The sequence below is a fragment of the Chiloscyllium plagiosum genome, unplaced genomic scaffold (assembly GCF_037043375.1).
Source record: "Chiloscyllium plagiosum isolate Xiang-an unplaced genomic scaffold, Cpla_swu_hap1 HiC_scaffold_27, whole genome shotgun sequence".
NCBI lineage: Eukaryota > Metazoa > Chordata > Chondrichthyes > Orectolobiformes > Hemiscylliidae > Chiloscyllium > Chiloscyllium plagiosum.
This window is the reverse complement of record NW_028270165.1, coordinates 85,981,021-86,007,456: the sequence shown is the minus strand read 5'-3', so window position 1 is coordinate 86,007,456 and position 26,436 is coordinate 85,981,021. Positions and strand designations below refer to the sequence as shown.

Genomic DNA, 26,436 nt, shown 5'->3' with positions numbered 1-26,436 from the left:
ACAAGCAATAGTTTATTCTTTGATACAGCCGGGTCAGTAGACTCTGATCAGCCCAGAAGGATTAGATTCCAACAATGTGGAAACAGGCCCATCGGCCCAACCAGTCCACACCTATCCTCTGAAGAGTAGCTCACCCAGACCCATCTCCCTATAATTAATGCACCTAACATTATGGGCAATTTAGCATGGCCAATTCACCAAACTGTACATCTTTGGATTGTGGGAGGAAACCAGAGCACCTGGAGGAAACCCATGCAGACATGGGGAGAATGTGCAAACTCCACACAGCCAGCCCCCGGAGGCTGGAATCGAACCTGGGACACCTGGTGCTGTGAGGCAGCAGTGCGAACCACTGGGCCACCGATGAGTACTCCTAGAGTGCCAAAAGAATCCGCCAACTTTTACAGAGTTTGTATAGAACTTATGTACATTGTTTAGAGTCAGACATTGAGCATGGTCACATAGTAACAACCAATCAGATCCCGCAAGGTCCTCATGCATTTTTGACTTAGCCTAGGGCGGCACGGTGGCTCAATGGTTAGCACTGCTGCCTCACAGTCCCAGGGTCCCAGGTTCGATTCCAGCCTTGGGTGACCGTCTGTATGGAGTTTGCACATTCTCCCCCTGTCTGCGTGGGTTTCCTCCGGGTGATCCGGTTTCCTCCCAGAGTCCAAAGATGTGCAGGTCAGGTGGATTGGCCATGCTAAATTGCCCATGGTGTTAGGTGCAATAGTCAGAGGGAAAATGGTTCTGGCTGGGTTACTCTTTGGAGGGTCAGTGTGGACTGGTTGGGCCGAAGGGCCTGTTTCCAAACTGTCGGGAATATAATCTAATCTATCATAATTTCTTGTAGACAACCTGTTCTTGGAATCGTATTTGTCATGTCTGGTGGTTAGGATTAAACCGTTACTTCTGCGATTGATGATTAGGTTCACATTTGCAGTTTTTTTCACTGGATTTATATCAGTCTGTGGTATCTTGTTTGTTCTGAGTCGTGAGTATCTGCCTGACTCAGTCCCACCGAGTTAGCCAAGCAGAAGCCATTTTGTCCTACCTCCCATGTTAAAGTGGAGATTTGAGGTGGCCCAGGGAATCCTTTGAGAACTCAGACCTGTAAAGCTCTCTCTTGGTTTGTCCTGGAGATCATACTCTTTGGAATCCTTCCAGTTGGAGCAAGGTTGGCTGAGACCAACCGCTGCATCCTCCTCAGATGGAGGTTCCATCGACTTGTCCACTGGCCAGGACAAGGTACTGTTGTGGGAACAACGGCTCCGACAGTGACCTTCTGAGGGACATCTTTGCCATCCAGGACAAGGAAATTGGTAGCTTTACCTTAGCTGAAGATATAATAGTCTGGTTTGGTGTATATTACGGAGAGTTTGTCAAAATAGGTTACTGAAATGTTACAGCAGTGGGTCTGGTCAGGTTGACAGGAGGAAAGGGTTGACGTTTTGCAAGAGGGGTTGCTTGAGCTCTGTAAAAAAAAAAAATGGGCCAAGTGACTCGAGCACTCGCACTGTATGGGAGACAATGGTCCTCAGAATGCTGTTCCCATTGAGCTCTCCCTTAGCTCTATTGTACATGGTCTTGGTGACAGTATCAGATTCTGAAAAGAGAAAAGGCCTATAAATGTGCAAGGGAAGGGTTCCGTTCCAGGTCCATGTGCAGCATAAGGCCTGCTGTACCCCAGCCAGTGTTACACCAGCTGTTTGTATACACAGACCGGAGCTATTGGAAAGTGATATTTCTCTTCACAGGGTCAGCAGGAGGAAGTCTGATGAATAGAATGGAATCGGGGACTGGGGATGGGTCAAGTAAGTCACCTTCTGATAGAGAGGAATAACATACTACTGCCTCTGGGGTGAATAGCGTTCTGTGCGCCTGTATAAATAAGTTGTTTGTGGATTGAGGAGTTTCCCTTATCAGGCTTCCCTTTTCTCAAGTTGGCCCGACCTGCAAAAAGTGATGGTGTTCCTGAGTTGATAATTTTTATCCTCACTAGGCTTGCGTCTGCAGGTAAAATAAAAAAAAATGGTAACGACATGGTAACTCCCACTGATTTCTACTGTCCAGATGGACCATCTGGTCTTTCTGATGTAAGGGTCCATTGCAATAATCAATCTTCATCACATTCCACACGTCAAAGGCGTCTGGTCCGGTGCACTGGATGACATCTCCTCAGCATGGGCGGTGGATAATCTCTGATCATTCCTGGTTGCATCCATACTTAGTGGCGTTCCCCATCAGGATGTTGTATGTGATCAGAAAGGTGAGGAGATAAGCGATCCCCCACATGTCCCTCCTCTTAGTTCAAGTATCTGTAATAAGATCAACATGAGAAAAACAGCAAAATTCAAAAACCCAACTGGACAGGGTCCACTCCTTTTGTTGAGATCCAGGATTCTCTCCTCCTCTTCCGCACTTTTGATTGGTGCGGTCAATCAATTTACAACGGTGCAGTTGGACCCAAGCTGAGCGCTCAGCGACTGGGACCGCCGTAGGGGTGGGAAGTAAAACATGGAAGGGGCCATCCCAACGAGGTTGGAGACCTTTGCCAGTCCAGTTCTTGATGAGCACCAACAAACCAGGCTCTACCCGTGACAAGGCTGAAAGGGAGGGAACATCGCTGTAGGCCGCACGCTCCTGGGAGTGAAAGGCACGCATAACATTAATTAGAGCAAGAACACAACCAATCATTGCTTCGGTCATGTGGTGGACGTGGACTGAGAAGGGAGCCGAATCGTTCCAAGGGGTACGGAGGCAGTGACCAGAGCGACTCTCAGTTGGAGTCAGTCGTGTCTTGCTCGCAGACATGGATCGCATCTGGAATAAGGCCACAGGGATTAGCATAACCAGCACAGAAACAGACCCTTCGCTCCAACTCATCCATGCCGACCAGATATTCCAATCCAATCTAATTCCCCCTGGCAGCACCCAGGCCATATCCCTCCAAACCCTTCCTATTCATATACCCAACCAAATGCCTCTTAAACATTGCAATTGTGCCCACCTCCACCACTTCCTCTGGCAGTTCATTCCATACATGCACAACCCTCTGCATGAAAAGTTGTCCCTTAGGTCCCTTTCAAATCTTTCCCTTCTCACCTTAAACCTATGCCTTCTAGTTTTCGACTCCCCCACCCTGGGCGGAAAAGACCTAGGCTATTTGCCCTATCTATGCCCCTCATGATTTTATAAACCTCTCTACGGTCACCCCTCAGGCTCTGATGCTCCAGGGGTAAAATAAATGCCCCAGCCCCTCTGTCTGTGTAACTGGTTAAAGCTCCTTCCCATTGTCAGTTCACTGGGACTCATACACTTATTCTGTGTAACCAGTTAAAGCTCAGTTCACTGGTAGTTCCTCTTTGAAGCAGGTCGAATGGATTTCTCTTTCCAGATTCAACCCCCCAATGATATTGAGTGACCCTGTCAGATCTTGTTATGGAATTTCTTCCAAGATTTCTGTCTGCAGATCATCCACTTCTGATACCTGTTAGCAAGTTGAAATAAATCGTCACTGTCTCTACCAAGTAGAAACTCTGATTATATTGTATGTGTCTGTGTATTTAAAGTACTAACCCAGGAACATACAAATGGTATTTTTGACTTAAAATACATAGGAGACATGAGGAAGGAGATGTCAGGACCTGGCACTCTCTGAACCCTAACAGGATGTTCCAAGTGGTAGTGCAAACATTTCAAAATGAAGTGGATGGCCATAGAGCTGTACAGCACAGAAACAGTCCATCTCGTCCATGCTGACTAGATATCTGAAATTAATCTATCTTATTTATCAGCACTTGGCCCATATCCCTTTAAACCCCACCTATTCACATACCCATCCATCTGCCTTCCTCATTCCCCGTTTTACTTGTACTGATACCTTTGGGGATCTCTGAACTTGGACAGTAAGGTCCCTTTTTTCCTCAGCACTCTGTAGGGGTCTATTATTTATTGCTTACTTCCTTCTCTATTAAGATGTTGTCCCTCCAGTTTGCGGTTTGATTCGTTGTGGCAATAGAGGAGGCCAAAGATGGTAATGTCAGAAAGGGGGTGGGAAGGGGAATTGAAATGGGTGGTGACTGGGAACTCTGGTCGGCTCTGTGGACCCAGATACGATGCTCAGTGAACCATTCCCCAAGTTTGCGCTCGCTCTCCCCGATATAGAGAAGACCACAACTGGCAAACACATGGCAAATGCAGTACCACAATATGAAGTTATAGCCTTTGCTGTGGGAAACAAAAAGTAGAAAGGAAGTGCATTGTTTAAATGGAGATGTAATTGGATGTGGAGAAAGTGAGAACTGCAGATGCTGGAGATCAGGGTCAAAAAGTGTGGTACTGAAAGAGCAGTAGGTTAGGCAGCATCTGAGGAGCAGGACAGTTGGCTTTTTGGGTACGAGGCCTTCATCAGGAACGATGTGTGGATGGACAAAGGAGCCTCAGCGTCCTTCTGCATCAGTCGCTGCCAGTTGTCATACAGTACAGAAACAGACCCTTAAGTCCAACTAGTCATAGAGATATACAGCATGGAAACAGACCCTTCGGTCCAACTTGTCCATGCCGACCAGATATCCCATCGCAATCTAGTCCCATCTGCCAGCACCTAGCCCATATCCCTCCAAACTCTTCCCATTCATATATACCCATCCAGGTGCCTTTTAAATGTTGCAATTGTACCAGCCTCCACCACTTCCTCCTGCAGCTCATTCTATACATTTACTACCCTCTGTGTGAAAAGGTTGCCCCTCAGATCTCTTTTGTTTCTTTCCCCCCCTCACCTTAAACCTATGCCCTCTTGTTCTGGACCTCCCCTTCCCCCCACTGCAGGGAAAAGATTTTGCCTATTTATCCTATCCATGCCCTTCATGATTTTATAAACCTCTATAAGGTCACCCCTTAGCCTCCAACGCTCCAGGGAAAACAGCCCTAGCCTCCCTTTAGCTCAAATCCTCCAACCCTGGCAATATCCTTGTAAATGTTTCTGAGCCCTTTCAAGTTTCACAACATCTTACTGATAGGAAGGAAACCAGAATTGTGCGCAATGTTCCAAATGTGGCCTAACCAATGTCCTGTACTGCGACAACACAACTGCCCAAATCCTGTACTCAGAGGATTGGGAAAGTTTTCAAAACTTACAAAAGACAACCGGGAAAGAATGGAGGGAAAAACCAAACCTTTGAAGGTCAGCTTGGAGGCATCAAGGTCTCAGGACAGGGGGGTGGGGATGACCCCAGCTATGGGCCACGTGTGAGCAAACGGTTCCAGATTGATTTACGATATCTGGTCGGTACAGACGAGTTGGATCGAAGGGTCTGTTTCTGTACTGTATACCTCTATGACTCTGGCTTTCCACTAATGTTTGCCATGTCAGTATATTCAATTTCTCTCTGGTGTCAGTGTTAAGACGTTGATGTCTCATTTCGCTTCACCTTCCCAGGGATGTTAACCATTTTGTGTCTGGTTGTTCCTCAAGAAGCTGCGTGGCAGGTTCATCCTGAATTGACACACATTGTATTTGCTTCCCAAAATCAGACCTGCTCACCCTCAGCAGGATCCCAATGTTGTGAAAGATATTAACTTTCAGGTGGTGGTATCAAAATTCAGAGTGATGTCAGTCTTGATGTTTTTGCTTTTTCTGCCCCTGTAAGATCCTGAATCAGCGCCTGCAGGGGAATTAGTTAGAGTGGAGTGAGAACAGAGGGGGAGAGAGAGTGGGATGGTGCTTTCCATTTTGTGGAATAATAAAAGAAAAGAATATTCCACAGAAAGTAGAATTGCTTGTTCAGAATTTCTACCCTGCACTGACAGTGATGGCTTTTGTAATCTCTTTTTACAGCGTATTTGAAGATCTGATGGCGGAAGTTTCTCAATCAACAGATGAAGGGCTTATGCCCAAAACATTGACCCTCCTGCTCCTCGGATGCTGTCTGACATCCCTGTGCTTTTCCAGTGCCACATTTTTCGGCTGACTCTCCAGCATTTGCGATCCTCACTTCGCCGTCAATGTCTGACAGTCACTCAGTCCACCAGGACCGCAACGATTTTCGACTGATTTCTCTGAGAGGGATCAAAGCTTTTTGGTTCCTGACTGAGTGAGTATGTTTTCAGCATCACTGGGACTGGACGAGAGACCCCACTGTTGCAACGCACTGCGTGGAGCGTGTAGCAGCTATTCAACCTGGAAAGAGGAATTCACGACAGGAAGGGGCTGGAAGTTCGATTGTGTGTGGCTGAAGCTTCATCCATGGAGAAACCTGAGGAATCCCGCCCCGTGGCGAAACCGTGGAAGTGTTGTGACTGTGGGAAAGGCTTCCGTTTCCCGTCTGCCCTGGAGATTCATCGGCGCAGTCACACCGGGGAGAGGCCATTCCCCTGCACCGACTGCGGGAAGGCCTTCAGACATTACTCCCACCTGCTGGCCCACCAGCGGGACCACACGGGGGAAAGGCCCTTCAACTGCCCAGATTGTGGGAAGGCCTTCATGTTTTTCTCTGCCCTGTTGGCCCACCGGCGGGTCCACACGGGGGAGAGGCCGTTCACCTGCCCTGAGTGCGGGAAGGCCTTCAGCACTTCCTCCACCCTGCTGATCCACCAGCGCATCCACACGAGGGAGAGGCCATTCACCTGCTCTCAGTGCGGGAAGGGCTTCATCTGCTCCTCCCACCTGCGGAGCCACGAGCGGGTCCACACGGGGGAGAGGACCTTCAGCTGCCCCGAGTGCGGGAAGGCCTTCAGCACATCTTTCACCCTGTTGGCCCACCAGCGGGTCCACACGGGGGAGAGGCCCTTCAGCTGCCCCGAGTGTGGGAAGGCCTTCAGCACATCTTTCACCCTGCTGAGGCACCAGCGGATCCACACCGGGGAGAGGCCGTTCACCTGCTCTCAGTGCGGGAAGGGCTTCGCCCGCTCCTCCCACCTGCGGAAGCACCAGCGAGTTCATGTGCCATCGCAGGGGGATTGAAGGAGTGACGGTCAAGTGCCATTATCGATTGGACTATCAATCCGGTTCCGGGGACTCCTGGGTTTGAATCCCACCACAACAGATGGCAGAGGGAGTGGGTGGTGCGGGGGAGAAAGCCCCCTGCTGATTCACTCTCTCCCTTGTTAGGAAAGGGAACCGCCATTGTGGGAGAGTATTCATTCAGTCGTTCCATCTTCATCCTTCACTCGGTCTGGCCTACACATGACTCCAGACCCACAGCAGTCTGGTTGACTCTACACTGCCCTCTCCCCACTGGCAAATCAGCAGGGAGAAACTTACCAGGATACAGGGTATGGGTTGAAATTGCTGAGTGAGGCAATACTTCCTCCGGATTACGGCTGTAACAAGGATCCAATTACAACCTGGTGCTGCCCAATAGTAAAGACAGTGGGGTGTGTGTGGGCTTTGATCTTGAGCTGTTTAAAAAGCAGCTACTTTGTCTATGCCTTTTTGCAGGGGGGAATCTGAAGATGTAACTAAGTTGAATCACAATAAAGGTTACCTGAACTTACCGCCGGGCTCAGACTCTTATTGAAAGCTTTGAGCTCCAAGAGATTTTTAGTTTAAAGCTGCTCCTTCATTTCAGCCTCCTGCAGAGTTTCCAATGTCATGTATCAGATGGAGCAGTGAATGAGAAGCTAGTATCTTGAGAAATTGTAAATCTTTCAGGTACTGTGTTGTTTCATCAGCATTGTAAAGTTTACTGACAGCACCAGGACGTTTGGGCTGTGTTCACTCGAAATGATGTGGAGGTGTCGGTATTAGTCTGGGTTGATAAAGTTAAAAAGAAATCACCCAATACCAGGTTGTTGTCCAACAGGTTTATTTGGAAGCACTAGCTTTCTGAGTGCTGCTCCTTCATCGGGTAGCTGTGGAGCAGCATTGTAAGACACAGAACGTATATCAAAAGATTAGTATCATGCAACTGATGGAATATATTGAACAAGCCTAGATTGCTGTCAAGTCTTTCATCTCTTAGAATGGGTGCAGGTATTGGTTCATTAATGTGTAACTGCCAGAACATCTTTTAAGTCATCTCAAGAATGTGACTTAAGGTTTTATAAAAAAGATGACATCTCAGCTCAGACAATGCATTTAAAGGTGTGAGAATTGAGTCTGAAAATGTGTTGCTGGAAAAGCACAGCAGGTCAGGCAGCATCCAAGGAGCAGGAGAATTGACATTTCGGGCATGAGCCCTTCTTCAGGAAAGGGCTGAAGAAGGGCTCATGCCCAAAACGTCGATTCTCCTGCTCTTTGGATGCTGCCTGACCTGCTGCGCTTTTCCAGCAACACCTTTTCAGCTCTGATCTCCAGCATCTCCAGTCCTCACTTTCTTCCTGAGAATTGAGTCTGACAGTTTTCCAATCGTGAGTCAGACTGGTTCTATTTCCAAATTCATAAAATATTACATGGATTGACTGCCTGGAAATTGTGTGCTTTTTTAGCAAAATTGAATACATCTGCAAATATAATTCTGCCAATACAAATTCACCCCATAGAATTGTGTGTGGGTGCATGTGAGTTTGTGCGTGAGAGTGTGTACATGCTTGGTAAAATGTGAGTGTGATGGAGTATAAGCCTGAGAGAGTATTGGGGGGTATATATGTGTGTGTGTGTCTGAGGGGGAGCATGTGTGAGAGAGGTATTAATACAAGCAAGGGGTTGCAGTTTGCTAAAACAAGAAAGGGCAGGACTTGTACTGATAATGGTAGGGCCCTGGGTCATGTTATAGAACAGACAGACATGGGGTGGTGGTGTTCAGGTACATAGTTCGTTAGAAGTTGCATCACTGGTAGACAGGGCAGTTAAGAAGGCATTTAGCAGCATAGCATTCATTGTTCACACCATTGAGTACAGGGGTTGGGACATCATGTTGAGGTTGTACAGGATGTTGGTGAGGCCACTTTCAGAGTACTGAGTACAGTTCTGATGGCCCTGTAATCTGAAGTATTCTTATCACAGAGGGTTCGGTAAAGATTTACCAGGAAGCTGCCAGGACTGGAGGTAAGCTGAATAGCAAAGGGCTCTAGCTTAGCATCGGGGAGCTCAAAACTTGAGGGCATATTACTTAAGGTGAGGAGAGAGATTTAAAAGGAACCGGAGGGGCAACATTTTGAAAGAGGGTGGCTTTGTATGTGGAATGAACTTACTGACGATGTGGTAGTTGCTGGTACATTTACAACGTTTAAACAGCATTTGGATGGGTACATGAATAGAAAGGTTTAGAGAGATATAGGCCAAATGCAGGTAAGTGGGACTGGTTTAGTTTGGAATCCTGGTCGGCATGGACGAATTGGACCGAAGTGTCTGTTTCTGTGCTGCATACGTTTACTGAAACCAGTAGAATTCTGAAAGGGGCTTGACAGGATAGATGTAGATAAAATGGATACTTTATGGGGAGGGTCATACAATCCCAACAATGTGGATGCAGGCCATTCAGCCCATCTATTCCTCTCTGGCCCTCTGAACCTTACTCCATATTTCCATGGCCAAGCCATCCTAACCTGTACATCCCTGGTCACTATGGGTAACTTAGCACGGCCAATCCTCCCTAACCTACACCCGAATCTATAACTTACCTTCTCAAGAATGTAATTTAAATGCAGAGCTTTTCTAAGAAAAATGTCAGTCTGATTCAACATTGGGACACAGACAGAATTCACACCTATTGTCTCTACTTATAAATAGGGCAACGTCTCTTCGAAATGTAGATTCATTGAGATATAACTGCATCACTTCACATATTAAGATATCCCTTTGAATGTGCCACATCCCTTTGAAATGTAATCTCGTCCATCTACATCTCTTCATTTTAACGGTATTTCCGCAAATATTCATGTCCCTTTAAAATGCAGATTGCCCCTTTCGATATGACGCCGTTCCGTTAGATGTCGGAATATCTGTTTAAATTGAGCCGTGAGCTTTCCCAATGTAGACAGGGCTCCTGGAAACGTGGCAGTGTCCCCCCTGCAGCTGCAGAGCGAGACAGGAGAGTTTGTTTTTGTGAATGAGCAGTTGTAGCGCGAGGTGGCTGTTGCTTGGTGACGGTGAGGCTCCCCCAGCCCCGCCCATCCCCCCGTGCAGACGTCACGCGGGGGCGACGGCGGTTGGGAGGAGAAGTCGCTCGAGCGGGGAAGCGGCGGGAGGGCGGCCGTTAGGAAAATGGCGCCGTGCGGCCCGGGACAGACACCCGTCACTGGGCACCGCCGCCTTCCTGGCGCAGCTGCTGTGTCACGGCCACACCGGCCGGCTGTACAGCAGGCAGGAGCCGGTGAGCATTCTGGAGGCGGATGGGGTTAAAGGCCTGCTTGGGAACTCGTCGGCCGCCTGGGTGGTGGAGTTCTACTGGTCGTGGGGCGGCCCCTGTGTCAACTATGGGGCCACCTGGAAGGTACTGGGCCCGGGAGGTGAAAGGTGAGGCAGGTTGTGGGGGGGACGGAGGGGAAGGAATGTGGGGCCTGTCCTGTCATAGTGACATTTTACACTTACTTTCCATCTGCTTTTACTGGCGCTTGTGCTGTTTTCCCCTCACTGTTTGTTTAATCCTTGTGCTGTTTCCCCCTCACTGTTTGTTTAATCCTTGTGCTGTTTCCCCCTCACTGTTTGTTTAATCCTTGTGCTGTTTCCCCCTCACTGTTTGTTTAATCCTTGTGCTGTTTTCCCCTCACTGTTTGTTTAATCCTTGTGCTGTTTCCCCCTCACTGTTTGTTTAATCCTTGTGCTGTTTCCCCCTCACTGTCTGTTTCATCCTTGTGCTGTTTACCCCTCGCTGTCTGTTTCATCCTTGTGCTGTTTACCCCTCGCTGTCTGTTTCATCCTTGTGCTGTTTACCCCTCGCTGTCTGTTTCATCCTTGTGCTGTTTACCCCTCGCTGTCTGTTTCATCCTTGTGCTGTTTACCCCTCGCTGTCTGTTTCATCCTTGTGCTGTTTACCCCTCGCTGTCTGTTTCATCCTTGTGCTGTTTACCCCTCGCTGTCTGTTTCATCCTTGTGCTGTTTACCCCTCGCTGTCTGTTTCATCCTTGTGCTGTTTACCCCTCGCTGTCTGTTTCATCCTTGTGCTGTTTACCCCTCGCTGTCTGTTTCATCCTTGTGCTGTTTACCCCTCGCTGTCTGTTTCATCCTTGTGCTGTTTACCCCTCGCTGTTTGTTTGGTTTAATCCTTGTGCTGTTTGCCCTTTACTGTTACTTGTGCAATTGCTGGGGTTAGTGTGTAAATACTAGTGAAGGAGATTATACACCAGCATGTATATGTTCCTCAGTCATTGAAGGGGCAGGACCTGTTGAGAATGGTTAGTAAAGCATGTTGTGCACTAAGCCTTGTTAACATGGATATAGTTTGTTATTTGGAAAAGTAGACTTTATTATTTAAAGTCACAGATGTACAGCACGGAAACAGATCCGTTTGATCCAACCTGTCCCATGCCAACCAGATATCCTAAATTGATCTAGTCCCATTTGCCAACACTTGGCTCATATCCCTCTAAATCCTTCCTATTCATATACCCATCCAGATGTGTTTTAAGTGCTGTAATTATACCGGCTTCCACTACTTCCTCTGGCAGTTCATTCCATACATGCACCACCCTCTGCATGGAAAAGTTGCAACTTAGATACCTTTAATATCGTTCTGCTCTCACCCTATAACCTATGCCCTCTTGTTGTGAACCTCAACCCTACACTAACGCAAAGACATTTAAAAAATAGTTGAGCAGCCAGACAAAATGCAAAAGCTATAAAATGTTGAACCACATGAGGAAAAAGAACTGTGGCTCTACTCTTTATTTCTCCCCTTGGCATTTGAACACTTAACATCTGTCAATAACACCAGCATCGCCACAGAGCATATTGTGTCTGCTCCTCGGTGTGAACAACAGCATGCATGCCCGCTGGTGTCCATGCTCCTCGCTGTTGGCAGAAAAGGTGACATCGCTTATCTCTGTTCCTAAAGGTCTTCCCTTTATTCTTAAAGCTATGCCCTCTGGTCCTAGTCTCTCCTACCAGTGGAAACATCTTCCCAATGTCATTGCACTACCCTGTCCGGTCATTTCTGCTGGTGGGTGAGACTACGCCTCAAGGTTAGAGGGAGTAGCTTTCAGACAGAGATGCGGAGGAACTGCTTTTCCCCGAGGGCCATGAATCTATGGAACAGTCTAGATTAGAGTGGTACTGGAAAAGCACAGCAAGTCAGGCAGCATCCGAGGAGCAGGAAAATCAATGTTTTGGGCAAAAGGGCTTCCATCAAAATCTAGGGAATACTCTGGCCAAGGAAGCAATAGAGGCAGCTTCATTAAGTATATTCAAGACACAGTTAGGTGGGTTTTTGCCTGGTAGGGGAATTAAGGGGTTTCTTGTGACTGCAGGGAGGAGGAGATGAGACGATGGACAGGTCAGCCGTGATCTTAATGATTGTGGAGCAGGCTCACTTGTGGCAACTGGAGTGAGTCCAGGGAGGGAGCAGACTTTACGACCTCACGTATGTGTCATGGTTAGCCGGGTGAGGAGAGACATAAGGATAGGCTGGGACTGTTTTCCGTAGTGTGCCAGAGTCTGAGGAGTGACCATATACACTTTTATATCATCATGAGGGACATGGATAGGGTAAATAGACATGGTATTTTCCTTTGGGTGGGGGAGCCCAGAACTAAAGGGTAATAAGTTTAGGATCAAGAATGTGGTGTTGTAGCAAGTCAGGCAGCATCCGAGGAGCAGGAAAATCAACGTTTCGGGGAAAAGCCTTTCATCAGGAAAGTGTGTTTGTATGTGAGTTTGTGTATAAGACTGTGCATCAGTGAGTGTGTCTTTGCATGTGTGCATGCTTGATAAAGTGTGATTGTGATGAGAGAGGTATGGATATAAGTGAGGGTTTGCATTTTACTAAAATAAAGGACTTGTACAGGTAATATTAGGGCCTGGGTCGTGTTGTAGAACAGAGACCTGGGGGTGTTCGGGTTCATTGTTCTTGAAAGTTACATCACTGGTAGATGGGGGTGAAGAAGGTGTTTTGCACACTTGCCTTCATTGTTCACATGCTGAGTACAGGAGTTGGGATATCATGTTGGAGATGCACACAGAAAGTACTTTACTCAGAGGGTGATAGATGTCTGGAATGCATTGCCAGCAGAAGTAGGGGCAGGGACGGTAGATTCATTTAAGGTGCATCTGGGTGGAGGAAATCCAAGATGGCGGCGACCCAGCAAGTCTGAGTCTGTAGTGCTCTGCCCAAGACTCAGGCAAAGTAGGCTGCCTGCCTCCACCACACCTTCCAAATCATTTAAATAGGTTTTATTTAAATACAGCTAGTTATTTTGCACCAAACTTGAGCGGTTTAGTGCCCCGTTAAAATGACGAAAGGAAAGAATGCCCGCAGCTCGCAGCACAAAGGAACCCCTCCCCAGCTGCAGCAGAGGCGTCCACAGCTGCCCCAGGGTACTTAACTATGGTAGCGAGCCTTGTTGCAGTGATTTCTAAGCTTGAAGAGAAGATCGCCACCTTCATAGAAGAGTCCAGGAGCAGGTGGGAGTTGCTCTCGGTCGCGCTGCAGAAGCACGACCGAGATATTGAAAGAATCGAACATCGAGTCGGAGGGGCGGAGCTAAAGGCTGCGACCTCCGAGGCTGCCGCAGAATCAGCCGAGGGTCGGGTCTGGACTCTCGACCAGCGAGTCCGGGCCTTGGAAGATCACATTAACGACCTCAAAAATCAAGGTCGTCGAAAATATTTGTTTGCTGGGCCTTCCCGAATGGGAAGAGCAAGGCCAGTTTACAACGTTTCTGGAGCAGTGGCTTCCACAGTTATTGAATCTGGAGGCTGGATCAGGCCAGGTCTGGGTAGAATGGGCCCACCGGGTTGCAATACATAGGCCCAGCTTGGACCAGCGCCCCCACCCAGTCCTGTTCCGGCTGCAGTGCTTTTAGGAGAAGCAGATGCTCCTGGAAGCTTCCAGAAATCTTGGGAAAGATCCCCAAGCCATGATTTACAAAGGATCCAAGATTATGCTGATTGAGGACTTTTCCATATCTCTGGTCCAAAAGAGGAGGGCGTTTAAGGGATTTAAACATTCAGTACTCCCTGCGCTACCCAGCAACACTATGTTTTAGCCACGAAGGTCAGTGTATGACTTCGGATCGCCGGAGAAGGCCACGGAATGTTTGGCCTCTTGGATAAATCGTAAGAGTTAACTCGTGTGGTGAATGATGTTGTTCTGCCCTCCCCCTTCTCTGGTTCACCCTTTTTTTTTCCCTTATTACTTTATTGCTTAATATTATTTCCGGGGAGTAGGGAGAGGGGGCTTATTTGTTCTCCACTCTGCGATTTTCCCCTTTTTTTTGTATTTCTATATATATAGGCTGGGTGGCCTAGTAGATTTAGGTGAGGAGGGGTCTCTGCTTTGTCTTATTTTTTCTGTTTCTTTTAAAGCTGGGTTGTTTTCCCCCTGTTATTTTGTATTATCATAATTAATTACTATCTGCTGAGACTGTAATTTTATAGTTTTATATGTTTATACGTGGTATTAACATCACCAAATATATCTAAGTGTTGGTGTGGGCGGGTAGGGAGGGTACTCATTGTTAACTTTAGCTTGGGCATACACTTGAATTTTCTTCACTTTATTATGGGGTTCCTGGGTCGAGGGTGGGGCACTGGTTGGGAGAGGATATGGTGGGTTTTCGGAAAGGAAATGAGAGGGAAAATCTCCATTGAAATATGTTTTTGTTTTTTTATTTAGAAATAGTTTTTTATTATGTTAGTGTGAGTGTAATAAAGAATCTCTTTGTGAATTTTCTATGGTCTATGCTCGTGGTGTTTTGGATGGTGTTTCTCCTCCCGGGGGGTCTCGGACTTGTCTGGACGATTATGGTGAGTCATTCAATTAAATGGTGCACCTGGAATGTCAAGGGGAGTAATTCTCCAATCAAAAGGAAGAAAATATTATCAAATGTCAAAAAAGAAAGGGTTGATATAGCTCTCCTACAGGAGACCCATTTAATGGATGAAGAACACTTGAAATTACAACAGGGTGGATTTGATCAGGCCTTCTTTCCTTCCTTCAGCTCAAAAAGTAGGGGAGTAGTTCTTCTTATTTAAAAGAATCTCCCTTTCAAAATCCTAAGTCAGATAAAAGATGAATCTGGGCGATATATACTAATTAAAGCCCTTATAAATGGAGAGGAATATGGGATTTTAAAGCAGTATTGTCCCCCGGCGCGTCCTTTCAAATTTATAAAGGAAGCCTTCTCCAAATTGATGGCACTGGTGCTCGTCATACAATTATAGGGGGAGACTCTAATTGCATTATGGAGCCGGAAATAGGCAGCATACCCAAGAGTACTGCGGGTGTATCCCCCAGATATAGACAATTGGCGGATTTGAATCAAGAATTAGGATTAGTAGATGTGTGGAGGTGCCTCCACCCGCAAGGCAGAGATTTCTCTTTTTACTCTAATCCACATAAATGTCACACGAGAATTGACATGTTTTTTGCCCCCTCGAGTTTTTAAAATTCCATATCATCCTGTAAAATAGGTGATATGATAATTTCTGATCACGCTGTTGTGTATATGGAAATCAAGGCTAGGAACAATGAGGCATCCCCCTGACATTGGTGTATGGGTTCCTTCTTAACGAAGGATAGTAAATTTGCAAAATATTTTTCTCAAGAATTTAAAGCTTTCTTGGAAATTAATTCAGGTACGGCCAGTAACCCGTCAATGATGTGGGAGACTATTGAAGCTTATGCACGAGGTCTGATCATTTCATACTTGGTGACCCAGAAAAAATTAAAGGGAAACCAACAGCGTCTACTTGAGGCTCGCTGAATAGCAGCTGAAACAGCATCCGCTGACAGACCTTCTATTGCCAAATTACAAAGGATTACGGCCCTTAGGACAGCTCTGAATACCGCCTTCTCCCTAACCGCAAAGAAGGAAATATTATTTGCAAAACAAAGATTATATGAATTTAGTGATAAACCTGGTAGATGCTTAGCATTTCTTGCAAGTAAAAAAAAGGGCCTCTCAAGCTATCACAGCTATCAGGGAAAATGCTGGTACTCTGACTCATGATCCTAAAAGGATCAACTCAATCTTCAGAAAGTTTTATTCTGATCGCAGGATTGTGAAGGTAGAGCCAGGAGGATGCAGTCCTTTTTTAAAAGCCTGGCATTTCCGGACTTAACCCCGAAACAGGTATCGGTCCTGAATGCTTCCCTAACAACCCAGGAAATACTTGATGCAATTAGGCAATTTCAGAGCGGTAAGGCACCTGGCCCAGAGGGCTTTCAGGTTGGATTTTACAAAGAGTTCACAGGAGTATTAGCTGGCCCACTTATGAACATGTAAAACTACAGAAATAGTCAGGGCTGCCTCCTGCCTTCACTGAATGAGGTGAATATCTCCCTTATTCTCAAAAAAGGAAAAGATCCAGAAGATTGTGCATGATACAGACCGATATCCTTGCTAACTGTAGATTTTAACATTCTCTCTAAAACATTAGCATTGAGGCTGGAGAGGGTACTGCCATATATCATAAAAGAGGAGCAGACTTGGTTTATTAAGGGCCATAGATCATTTAATGATATTAGAAGGGTCTTGAATGTGAATCAAGTCTGTCATCAGGAAAAAATACCAGGAATAGTAGTCTCTTTGGACGCGGAGAAGGCATTTAACAGGGTTGAATGGTCATACCTGTTCTATACATTAGAAAGGTTTGGTGTTGGAAACGTATTTGCCAAATGGGTCTCAACACTGTATAATGATCCCAAAGCAGTTGTGATCACCAATGGATTAGGCTCAGGTAGCTTCCGTGTGGGTAGGGGCTGCTGTCAAGGATGTCCTCTCTCACCGTTGCTATTCACGCTAATAATTGAGCCACTGGTGGAAGCGATACGGGCTGACTCTAATATAACGGCCCTGAGGGTTGGTACAAGTAAACATAAAATTACCCTATATGCAGATGATGATCTCCTTTTTCTTAGTAATCCTCTGATGTCCGTGCGTCCCTTAATCCAAATTATTAATACATTTAGTGCATTTTCAGGCTACAAAATTAATTTTTCAAAATCGGAGGCCACGCCTCACTAGTATGTCCCACTTATTGGACCGATCCCACTTCCCCTTTCGGTGGTCTCTGGAGGGTTTCCTATACTTAGGCATTTTTATCACCCCAGTATTTGGCCAGCTATACAAGGCCAATTTTGTGCATCTATTGGAAAGGGTAAGGCAGGACCTTCACGCTGGGGAGACCTTCCAATTTCCTGGCTAGGTAGAATAGCCCTAATTAAAATGAATGTCTTGCCCCATCTCTTATACCCTATGAGAATGCTTCCGGTGATGCTGCTGAGGCTGGCACTGTGCAAATTGTATGGTTGGCTGGGTTCGTTCATCTGGAATCCTAGACGGCCCCTCATTAAGTTAAGGAAGCTACAGCTTCCACAGGCAAGGGGGGAGGGCTGGATTTTCCAGACTTTAGGAAGTATCAGTTAAGTTTCTTGTTAAGCTGCATAGCCGATTGATTGCGGGTCAGACATGACCCAATCTGGATGGACATCAAGGTTTCTCAAGTACAGTGCTCTCTTATTAACCTCTTATTTTTAGATTAGATGAAAATCATTACAGACCACTGTAGAAACCCTATAGTACTAAACACAATTAAAGCTTGGAATATAATGCGGCAAAACGAGGGTAATTCACATAAAACGTCCCCCTATACTACTATAGTGGGAGCATGGGGTTTTCAACCGGGGCTTACAGATACCACATTCAAATCCTGGAGATCCAGGGGTATCTCCTGTTTAGGGGATCTGTTTGAGAAGGGGGTCCTGATGTCTTTTGAACAGCTGCATCAGAAATTTGGATTACCTAATGGAGACCTCTTTTGATACTTCGAAATACGAGATTACATACAGAAGACGACTACGTTATTAAATAGTCTCTATAAATCAGATCGAGAACGAAGAGTGTTGTGGCCAATGGGCGTACCCTCGGTCAGCACTCTTTATCATTTATTACGTGATGAAGTGTCGGAAGATATGGACCGTCTGCTTAGAACATGGGATCAGGATTTGCGGCTGGAAATTTATACAGAAATGTGGAATGACATCTGGGAAAATGCCAAAAAAATCTCCATTTGTAACAGAACTCAGGCCATTCCGTTAAAAATACTTCATAGGGCCCATATGGCACCGGAAAGATTGGCAACATTTAGGGCAGGAGTATCTCCAATGTGTCCCAAATGTAAAACAGAGGTGGGCACTCTTACACACCGCTTATGGACATGCCATAAGATCCACAAATACTGGACCGAAGTAGTAAACGCCCTGACGGACATCTTGGGAACGGAAATTACAATAGATCCAGTATCTCCTCTTCTGGGCTTCTCGAGCTTACCTTCTCTGGATGTGCACGGGAGGAAATTATTTTCCATTCTCTCCTTCTATGCAAGGAAAAATATCTTAGTAAACTGGGTGGCTGAGGGCCCTCTAGGACTTCAGAATTGGCACAGATTAATCATGGAATGTGTTCCCCTTGACTTCCTTACAAATATGGTGCACCAAAAAACTGAATTATTCTATAAAATATGGCAGCCCTTTTTGAATTACATCGATACAGATATTTCGGCCATTCTTTCAAGGGCTTTCATCTAGTTGAGGTAACAGTTCTGGCTGGTCCGGGGCCCCTTGGGAGAGGAATCCCACATGAATACGGGTTTTATTACAACTTGATGTTAACTCATTACGAGTGTGTACTTCACTACTTAATTACTATGTTATCCTGTTTTCTTTTGAATAATGTAAGATATTTGATCATACACTCTGGTTAGTTATAGGTTAGATCTGGTTTCCAGCATCTGCAGTTATTGTTTTTACCTTAGTTATAGGTTAGATTAGTAGCTAGATGAGTTTTGTCTTTTTCTTTTTCTTCTCTGTATCTCTTTTTGTTGGACAGGTTTTGGCTATTTATTTAAAATTTAATTGTATATTAATGTTTGTACTTGTCTTTTTTAAATTTGTAAACTTGTAAAAATGTTAAATTTTCAATAAAAATATCTATAAAAAGAAAAGGTACATCTGTACAGATGCATGAGTAGGGGGAGAGCAGAGGGATACAGATTCGGGAATTGCGCGATAGGTTGAGACAGGGGATTTGGATCGGCTTCGGCTTGAAGGGCTGAAGGGTCTGTTCCTGGGTTGTAAATTTTCTTTGTTCTGTGTTGAGGTTGTACAGGATGTTGGTGAGGCCATTTTGTTTAGAGTACTGAGTACAGTTCTGGTCACCCTGTAATAGGAAGAATATTATTAGAGGGGGTTCGGTAAAGATTTACTTGGACGTTGCCAGGACTGGAGGGTTTGAGTTATCGGGAGAGGCTGGGACTTTTTCACTGGAACGGAGGAGGTTGAGGGATGACCTTATTGAGATTTGAAAAATCATGAGGGGTGAGGGTAAGGAGAAAAGCGAGGAACATGCGCGGTTATGTAAAGCCAGAGGTGGGAAGGTGAAACAAAATTGTGGCTCTACCCTTTTTTCCTCCTATTGACATTTGGCCAGTTGAATCTGGCAGTTACACCAACATATCTACAGAGCCTACTGCACGTGCTCCTCGGTGTCAGCAAGCACTGCGCATGTTCGCCGGTGTCTGCAAAAAACTGCACATGCTTCTATCTGTCTAAAAATGGTGCATGAATTTCTTTTGCCGTTTCCCTGCTCCTCGGATGCTGCCTGACCTGTTGTGCTTTTCCAGCACCACTCTAATCTGGACCCATGAGCTTCTGAAGCTGTTGCTGCTCCTCTCTCTCTGAATGAAGACTGAGATTCATCCAAGACTGTAATTTCCTTCCTCTGTCCAACAGCACTCTCTTCTCTCACTGCCTTTTCTATTTCTTTTATTTTCATGCTGGGATCCAATTGTTGAATTGCAGCAACTGAGAAGAAAGGGAGTGAATCCAGAAAGAGGACAGACTCTGTGGTACTGCACTTGCCAGGTGTCTGTGCCTCAAACACCTGGCAAGTGCAGTACCACAGGGTGAAGTTATAGTCTTTGCTGTGGAAAAAACAAAGCAGAAATGAGATGTATTGTTTAAATGGTGATATATTGGGAAGTGGAGAAAGTGAGGACTGCAATGCTAGAGATCAGAGTCAAAATGTGTGGCGCTGGAAAAGCACAGCAGGTCAGACAGCATCCGAGGAGTAGGAAAGTTGATGTTTCAGGTAAGAGCCCTTCATCAGGAATGATATGTGGATGGACAAAGGAGCCTCAGCGTCCTCCTACACCAGTCAATGCCAGTTGTCAGACAGGTGCAGCAAGCATTCAGCAAGGCAAGTGGTATATGAGCAAGAGGAATTGAGTTTAGAAGTGGGGATGTCTTCCTGCAGTTCGGGGGTCATTGAATATATTCAAGGCTGAGTTCATATCATTTTTGAACAATAGAAAAGTGGATGGTTATTGGGGAAGGCAAGAAAATAGTTTTAAGGCTAGTACAGAACAGTGACAGTCATACAGCATAGAAACACACCCTTCAGGTCAACTAATCCATGCTGACTATATTCACAAACTAATCCCATCTGCCTGTGTTTGGCCCATATCCCTCCGAACCTTTCCTATTCACGTACTTATCAAAATGTATTTTAAACATTGTAACTGTACTTGCATCCACCACTTCCTCTAGACATTCATTCCACAAACAACCACACTCTTTCTTTTAAAAAAAAGTGCTCCTCATGTCTTTAGACTTGTTCTACTCTCACTTTAAAAGTTTGCTCCCTAATCTTGAAATGACACCTGCCATTCACCTCACCTATACCCCTCATGATTTTTTAACCCTCTCTAAGGACACCTCTTAACCTCTGATGCTCCAGTGAAAAAAGTTCCAGTCTCTGCATCTCGATGTAGGGAGGTCCATATCCATTTGTGGTCTGTTCAATGCTGGTGCAGGCTTAAAAGACCAAATGGCCGACTCCTGCTCCCAATTCTGTGTCCTGGACAGCAAGAGACGATAAGGCAAAGGAGTAGAAAGTAGGCTATTCAGCCCATCAGGTCTGCTCATACCATTCAATCGTGGCTGATTACTCAAGACCCTACCTATCTCAGTCTAAATATCCTCAGTGACCTAGCCTCTGCAGTCTTCTGTGCCAATGAATTCCATAGATTCGCCACTCTCTGGCTGAAGAAGTTTCTCCTTAGCTCCATTCTAAAAAGTTTTCCCTTTACTCTAAAGCTGTGCCCTCTGGTCTTAGTTCCTCCTATCAAGGGGAACATCTTCCCAACATCCACTCTGTCCAGGCTGTTCAGTATTCTGTATGTTTTAATTAGATCTCCCCTGAGTATGGCCCTGCTAATCAGCATGAACCAGACCTTCAGGATGAGGTATAGCAGGGATTAGGTTCAGCAAATTGGAAATGGAGGGAGAGTGTGTGGGATGGAGATCTTCAGCTTCTAAGGAATAAGAGAGGAAAGAGAGTTCACAATAAATCAGAATTGATTGGATGAGCTGATAAGCTACGGAGGGGCAGATGGAGTTGAAGTTGGAGAAATGTGATGTGTTGCATTTTGGTCAAGCAATGCAGGCAGGACTTACACAGGGGGAGTGTTGCAGAAGAAAGAGACCTTGGAGTGCATGTTCATAGTTCCTTGTAAGTGGAGTCCCAGGTAGACAGGATAGTGAAGATGATGTTTGGAGTACTTTCCTCTATTGGTCAAAGCATTGAGTGAAGGAGTTGGGAGGACATATTGCGGCTGTACAGGACATTGGTTAGGCCACTTTTGGAATATTGTGTGTAATTCTGATCTCCATCCTATGGAAGGATGTTGTGAAACTTGAAAGGGTTTGGAAAAGGTTTATAAGGCTGGTGTCAGAGTAGGAGGGTTTGAGCGAGAGTCTGAATAGGCTGGGACTGTTTTCCCTTCGTGTCAGAGGCTCAGGGGTGACATTATAGAAGTTTATAAGGGGCATGGATGGGGTAAATAGCCAAAGTCTTTTCCTCCGGGTAGGGGAGTGCAAAATTAGAAGGCAGAGGTTTGAGCTCAGAGGGCAAAGATTTAAAAGGGACCCAAGGGGCCACTTTTTCTCAGAGGGTTTTGCATTTATGGAACGAGCTGACAGGAAGTGGTGGAGGCTGGTACAATTACAACAATTAAGAAGCATCTGGATGGGTACATGAAGAGGAAGGTTTTTGAGGAATATGGGCCACATGCTGACAAATGGAATGGATTGATTTTGGATATATGGTTGGCATAGACTAGTTGGGTGGAAGGATCTGTTTCTGTGGTGCATGACTCTTACTGTCTTCGGTGAAAGCAGAAGTGTGGTTGTGAAGACAGGGCTTTCAGAGCAGCTTTCAAAGATGTTTTGCCCTACTGGGACCGGAAGAAGTTACAACGAAACCTTTCATTTGTGAGACAGCAAGCAACTAAGTGAGTACATCCGGGATTTTGCTGGAAAGTGGGAATTCTTTGCACTGAGAGGATGAAGCCCTGCCCTATCCAGTCATTTCTGCTGGTGGCTGAGACTAGGCCCCAAGCTTTGGGGGAGTAGGTTTAGGACAGAGATGAGGAGGAGGAAGTGAGGGCTGCTGGTTTTCCCAGAGAGTAATGTATCTGCGGAATTCTCTGCCCGGGGAAGCAGGCTCCAATATGCGCCGGTCCTAATTCTTCAGCTTGACGTACCCGTGACTAAACTTTGAAGAGTTTTCGTTAACTGATGCAAATATTTCCCATTTGTCCAACAATGCAGTGTCAGCTGTTTCAGTCATTGAGATGGTTTTGATTCATCTACTAAATACATCTACTCATATTAGACAATATTCATGACAATGTACGCGAGGTGATTCTATATACGCAAATTGTAAACCAGTAAAAAAGGCTGACCAGGCAAGGAAGTGGTTAACAAACACAGGGCATCCCTCTTAGAGTATGCATCTTGTTTGTTTACAAATTAAACACGCTTCAGATCTTTTCCGAGCTGCTTTCCGAAAATCTGGGTGCCACAATAATGGACATCATCAACTGAAATAGGCAGCAGCAAAGAATGAACACAAACCAGTCCAGCAGGGGGCACCCATGTTTTGGTTTGAGTATTGAGGGAATCCCCTATTTGAGGCCCCTGCGCTATCAGTACCATACCCAGGCTAATGTGCATTGAAACCAGATTATGAAGTGTTAACTTTCCTGCAAACTTCTGCCTGTGTGTGTCTCTCTGTAACATTTTCTAACTTGCTTCATATCTCAGTTTGTCAGCTTTTGTTTATTCCTTCCTTCCTTCCAAGGCTAATGAGGCACTCACATTCCAGAACAGCCCAAGTTAGGGAGTTGAGCCTCATAAATCCTGGCTGTGACACATTGCTGCTTAACCAAGTGTGCAAACTCTAAATACCTCTCAGCTGTTCCATTTGCAAATCGAACACTGTTTTCAACACAAGTTGTTTGTGTCTCTGCATGAGTCCATAACCCAGGGAAATACAACAGAGTCTTTAATGGTTGCCCAATGTGTCCTGTATGCCAAATTCATTCAAGTCTGGACATCCTGAAGTGAGCAATTATACTTCAGATTTCTACTCGCCAATTAAAACTAATGTTGGGCACTCGAACAGATTGAGGGCATCTTGAAGCATGCCATGGACCTCAGTGTGGGTCCAGGGCTTATCAAATAGGGTTTCACCTCTCATAACCGTGCGGTAAGCAAATTATTTATTACTAATTTTGTAAAGCACAAGTGTTCTCAGCAGTATTATGTCCAGATGCTAGGACCCTGTTGAATTCTCTCACTAGTATCTTGTGGCTGAGTAGGGAGAATTGTATCAATATTTCTAATAGCACTTTTGTCCCTGGCCAGCTTTCCTCTTTATTTTGGACACAACAAAAGCAGCAACCAGATATTTCATCTCTCAAAGGATATCGGCCGGTGACCTGGCAGGACCCGGGTATCTCCTGCCTGACTCGCCAACTGTGGGGGATGGAAATAAAGCCCCATGTCAGGAAAGAATTTGTTTATCAGGAAGCAGTACAGCTGCAAGGCCAACCGTCTCCGCTGAGCCTGGGAAACATGAGCTTTAGCAAGCAGGCACTAAGCTGAGATTCAAAATGGTTTCCAGGCTTTAATATGTGACCAAATGGCTGGCCCAAATCTAACAATTCTCCCACATCATCGCAGGGAATAAAACAAGAAAAATGAGACAAAATGAGAAATAAATAGGGGATCGTGCTTAATGTTTGTTCATTACGAAGTAAACAAGAAATAGCAGTCTCCCAGGACTCGAATGGTGCCCTACTTGAGAAATTCTGTCCAACAAGTTTAATTGGAAGCAGTAGCTTTCGGAGTGCAGCTCCTTCAACAGGGGATTGTGGAATATAAAATTGTAAGACACAGAATTTATAGCAACAGTTTATAGTGTGATGTAACTGAAACTATATATTGAAAAAGACCTGGATTGTTTAAGTCTCTCATCTGTTCGAATGACCATGATAGTTTCAGTTCTTTCAAATGTCAATCAGAAAAACTTTTAAAATAGTTAAATCCTCAAGTGAACTTTACCAATTGGTGTCGCGTCAGCCCAGATAATGTATTGAAGGTGTGAGCTCCCCTGTGTGAGACTCTGTGCCACAATGGTTAAACTGATTAACAGAATCTTACATGGATTCATGCAGTTTTTGAGCAAAGTAAGACATAATTCTGCAAGTACGAATTCACCCAACAAACTTGTGCGTGTGTGTGTGTGGGGGGGTGGATGTATATTTGCAGATACATTGTATGTGCATTTTTTTTAAGGAAAAATCTGTAGGCAGTCCATACATGTCATAGTTTGTAAATTCGACTTTGGAAACGGACCCAGTCTGACTCAAGATTGGGATACAGGCAGACTCTGACCTCGCACCTTTAATGCATTGTCTGGGCTGAGATGTGAGCTTTTGCAATAAAGCCTTGTTATCTCGAGAAGGTGACAACAAGAAGTTCTGGGATTTACATTGTAATGAGACCTACAACCTATTTGAAATGGTGGAAGACTTAACAACCCAGGTTTGTTCAATATACCATTTCAGTGGCAGGACACTGGAATGTTTTGCTCTAAATTGCATCTTAGGATCTTATCCTCCACAACCACCTGATGAAGAGGCAGCACTCCAAACGTTACTGCTTCCAAAGAAGCCTGTTGGACTACAACCTGGAGTTTTGTGATTCTAGAATCTGGTTTCTAGTATCTGCAGTCCTTGTCTTTACCTAGTTGATTTTAACCCTACAGTGAATCCTCTTGCAAGGATGCCTGCATTGAAGAAGTTTTCCTCCTCTCTCTCCAAGAATCTCAAGGAATCCCTCTCCCACTGCAACTCCCAGGTCATTTCCTCTGCCCTGAAGCTTTTCAACCATGTCCTGAAACAGACTCGCTACCACAGCCACATTTGCTTCCTCATTACCTGCCTCCGTTACCAAATAATCCTCCACGGACTCCGGGCCACCTTTAAACCAGCAGAGTTCGGATCCGAACAGGTCACTCCACCCTCCTGTCTGACCTATCCCCCCACCCCCACCCCCACCCCCACCCCCACCCCCATTCACCTATTGTACTCAATGCTACTTTCTCCCCACCCCCACCCTCCTCTCATTTATCTCTCCACCCTGCAGCCTCTATTCCTGATGAAGGGCTTTTGCCCGAAACGTCAATTTTCCTGCTCCTCGGATGCTGCCTGAACTGCTGTGTTTTTCCAGTACCACACTCATCTAAAGTGGATTGGCCATGCTGAAATACCCATAGTGCCCAATGATGTGCAGGTGAGGATGAATTGGCCATGCTAACTTACCCATAGTGCCCAGGGATGTGCAGGTAGGGGTGAATTGGCTATGCGAAATTAGGCATAATGTGCAGGTAAGGTGCATTACTCAGGGTTAAATGTAGGGGAATGGGTGTGGGTGGGTGACCTTTGGGAGGGTTGGTGAGGCCGAGTGGCCTGCTTCCACACTGTGGGGATTCTCTGAAGGGAGGGGTTTTTTTGGAAAGTGTTTTCTCGTCCTCGTCTGCTGCATGCGCGGTGCGGCGTCCCGCTGTTGACCATGCCCCACCCCCTCAACCGTCACTTTTCCTTGGCCCGCCCCTAGTTCATTTGTGACGTCACAAGGCGGAAGTAGCTCTGTCAGTTTCAAAGTGAATGTCCCGCCCTCTGGGCAACTCTTCATCCTGGGAGGGAGACAGAGATGGGAGGAGGGGAAATTGGTCACTTGTAGCAACTGGAGTGAATGCAGGGAGGGAGCAGACTCTGCAAACTCAGGTATGTGTCTTAGTTAGCCGGGTGAGGAGGAACTGAAGGATAGAGATTGGGAAGGGGGAGGGCTGGATATCTTTTCTGTTTTTATTTTTAAAATGCACCCGATTCCCACCATTAACAGCCACAGGTACAAGTACAGCACATGCAATATTCCTCATTGCAGCTTCAAGCCGGTTTTGCATCCTCTGTTCTTCCTCCACTTC

At 45.8% G+C, this 26,436-nt stretch overlaps 1 protein-coding gene across 1 annotated transcript in view; it reads left to right on the top strand.

Moving 5' to 3' along the window:
- The window catches only part of LOC148144852 (uncharacterized), a 152,977-nt gene that overhangs the window by 118,226 nt on the left and 8,315 nt on the right, over positions 1 to 26,436 (top strand). The window contains exon 4 of the mRNA XM_087975445.1: positions 6,170 to 6,899. Within this exon, the coding sequence (XP_087831571.1) occupies positions 6,170 to 6,899 (730 nt within the window). The remainder of the gene's footprint in view (positions 1 to 6,169; positions 6,900 to 26,436) is intronic.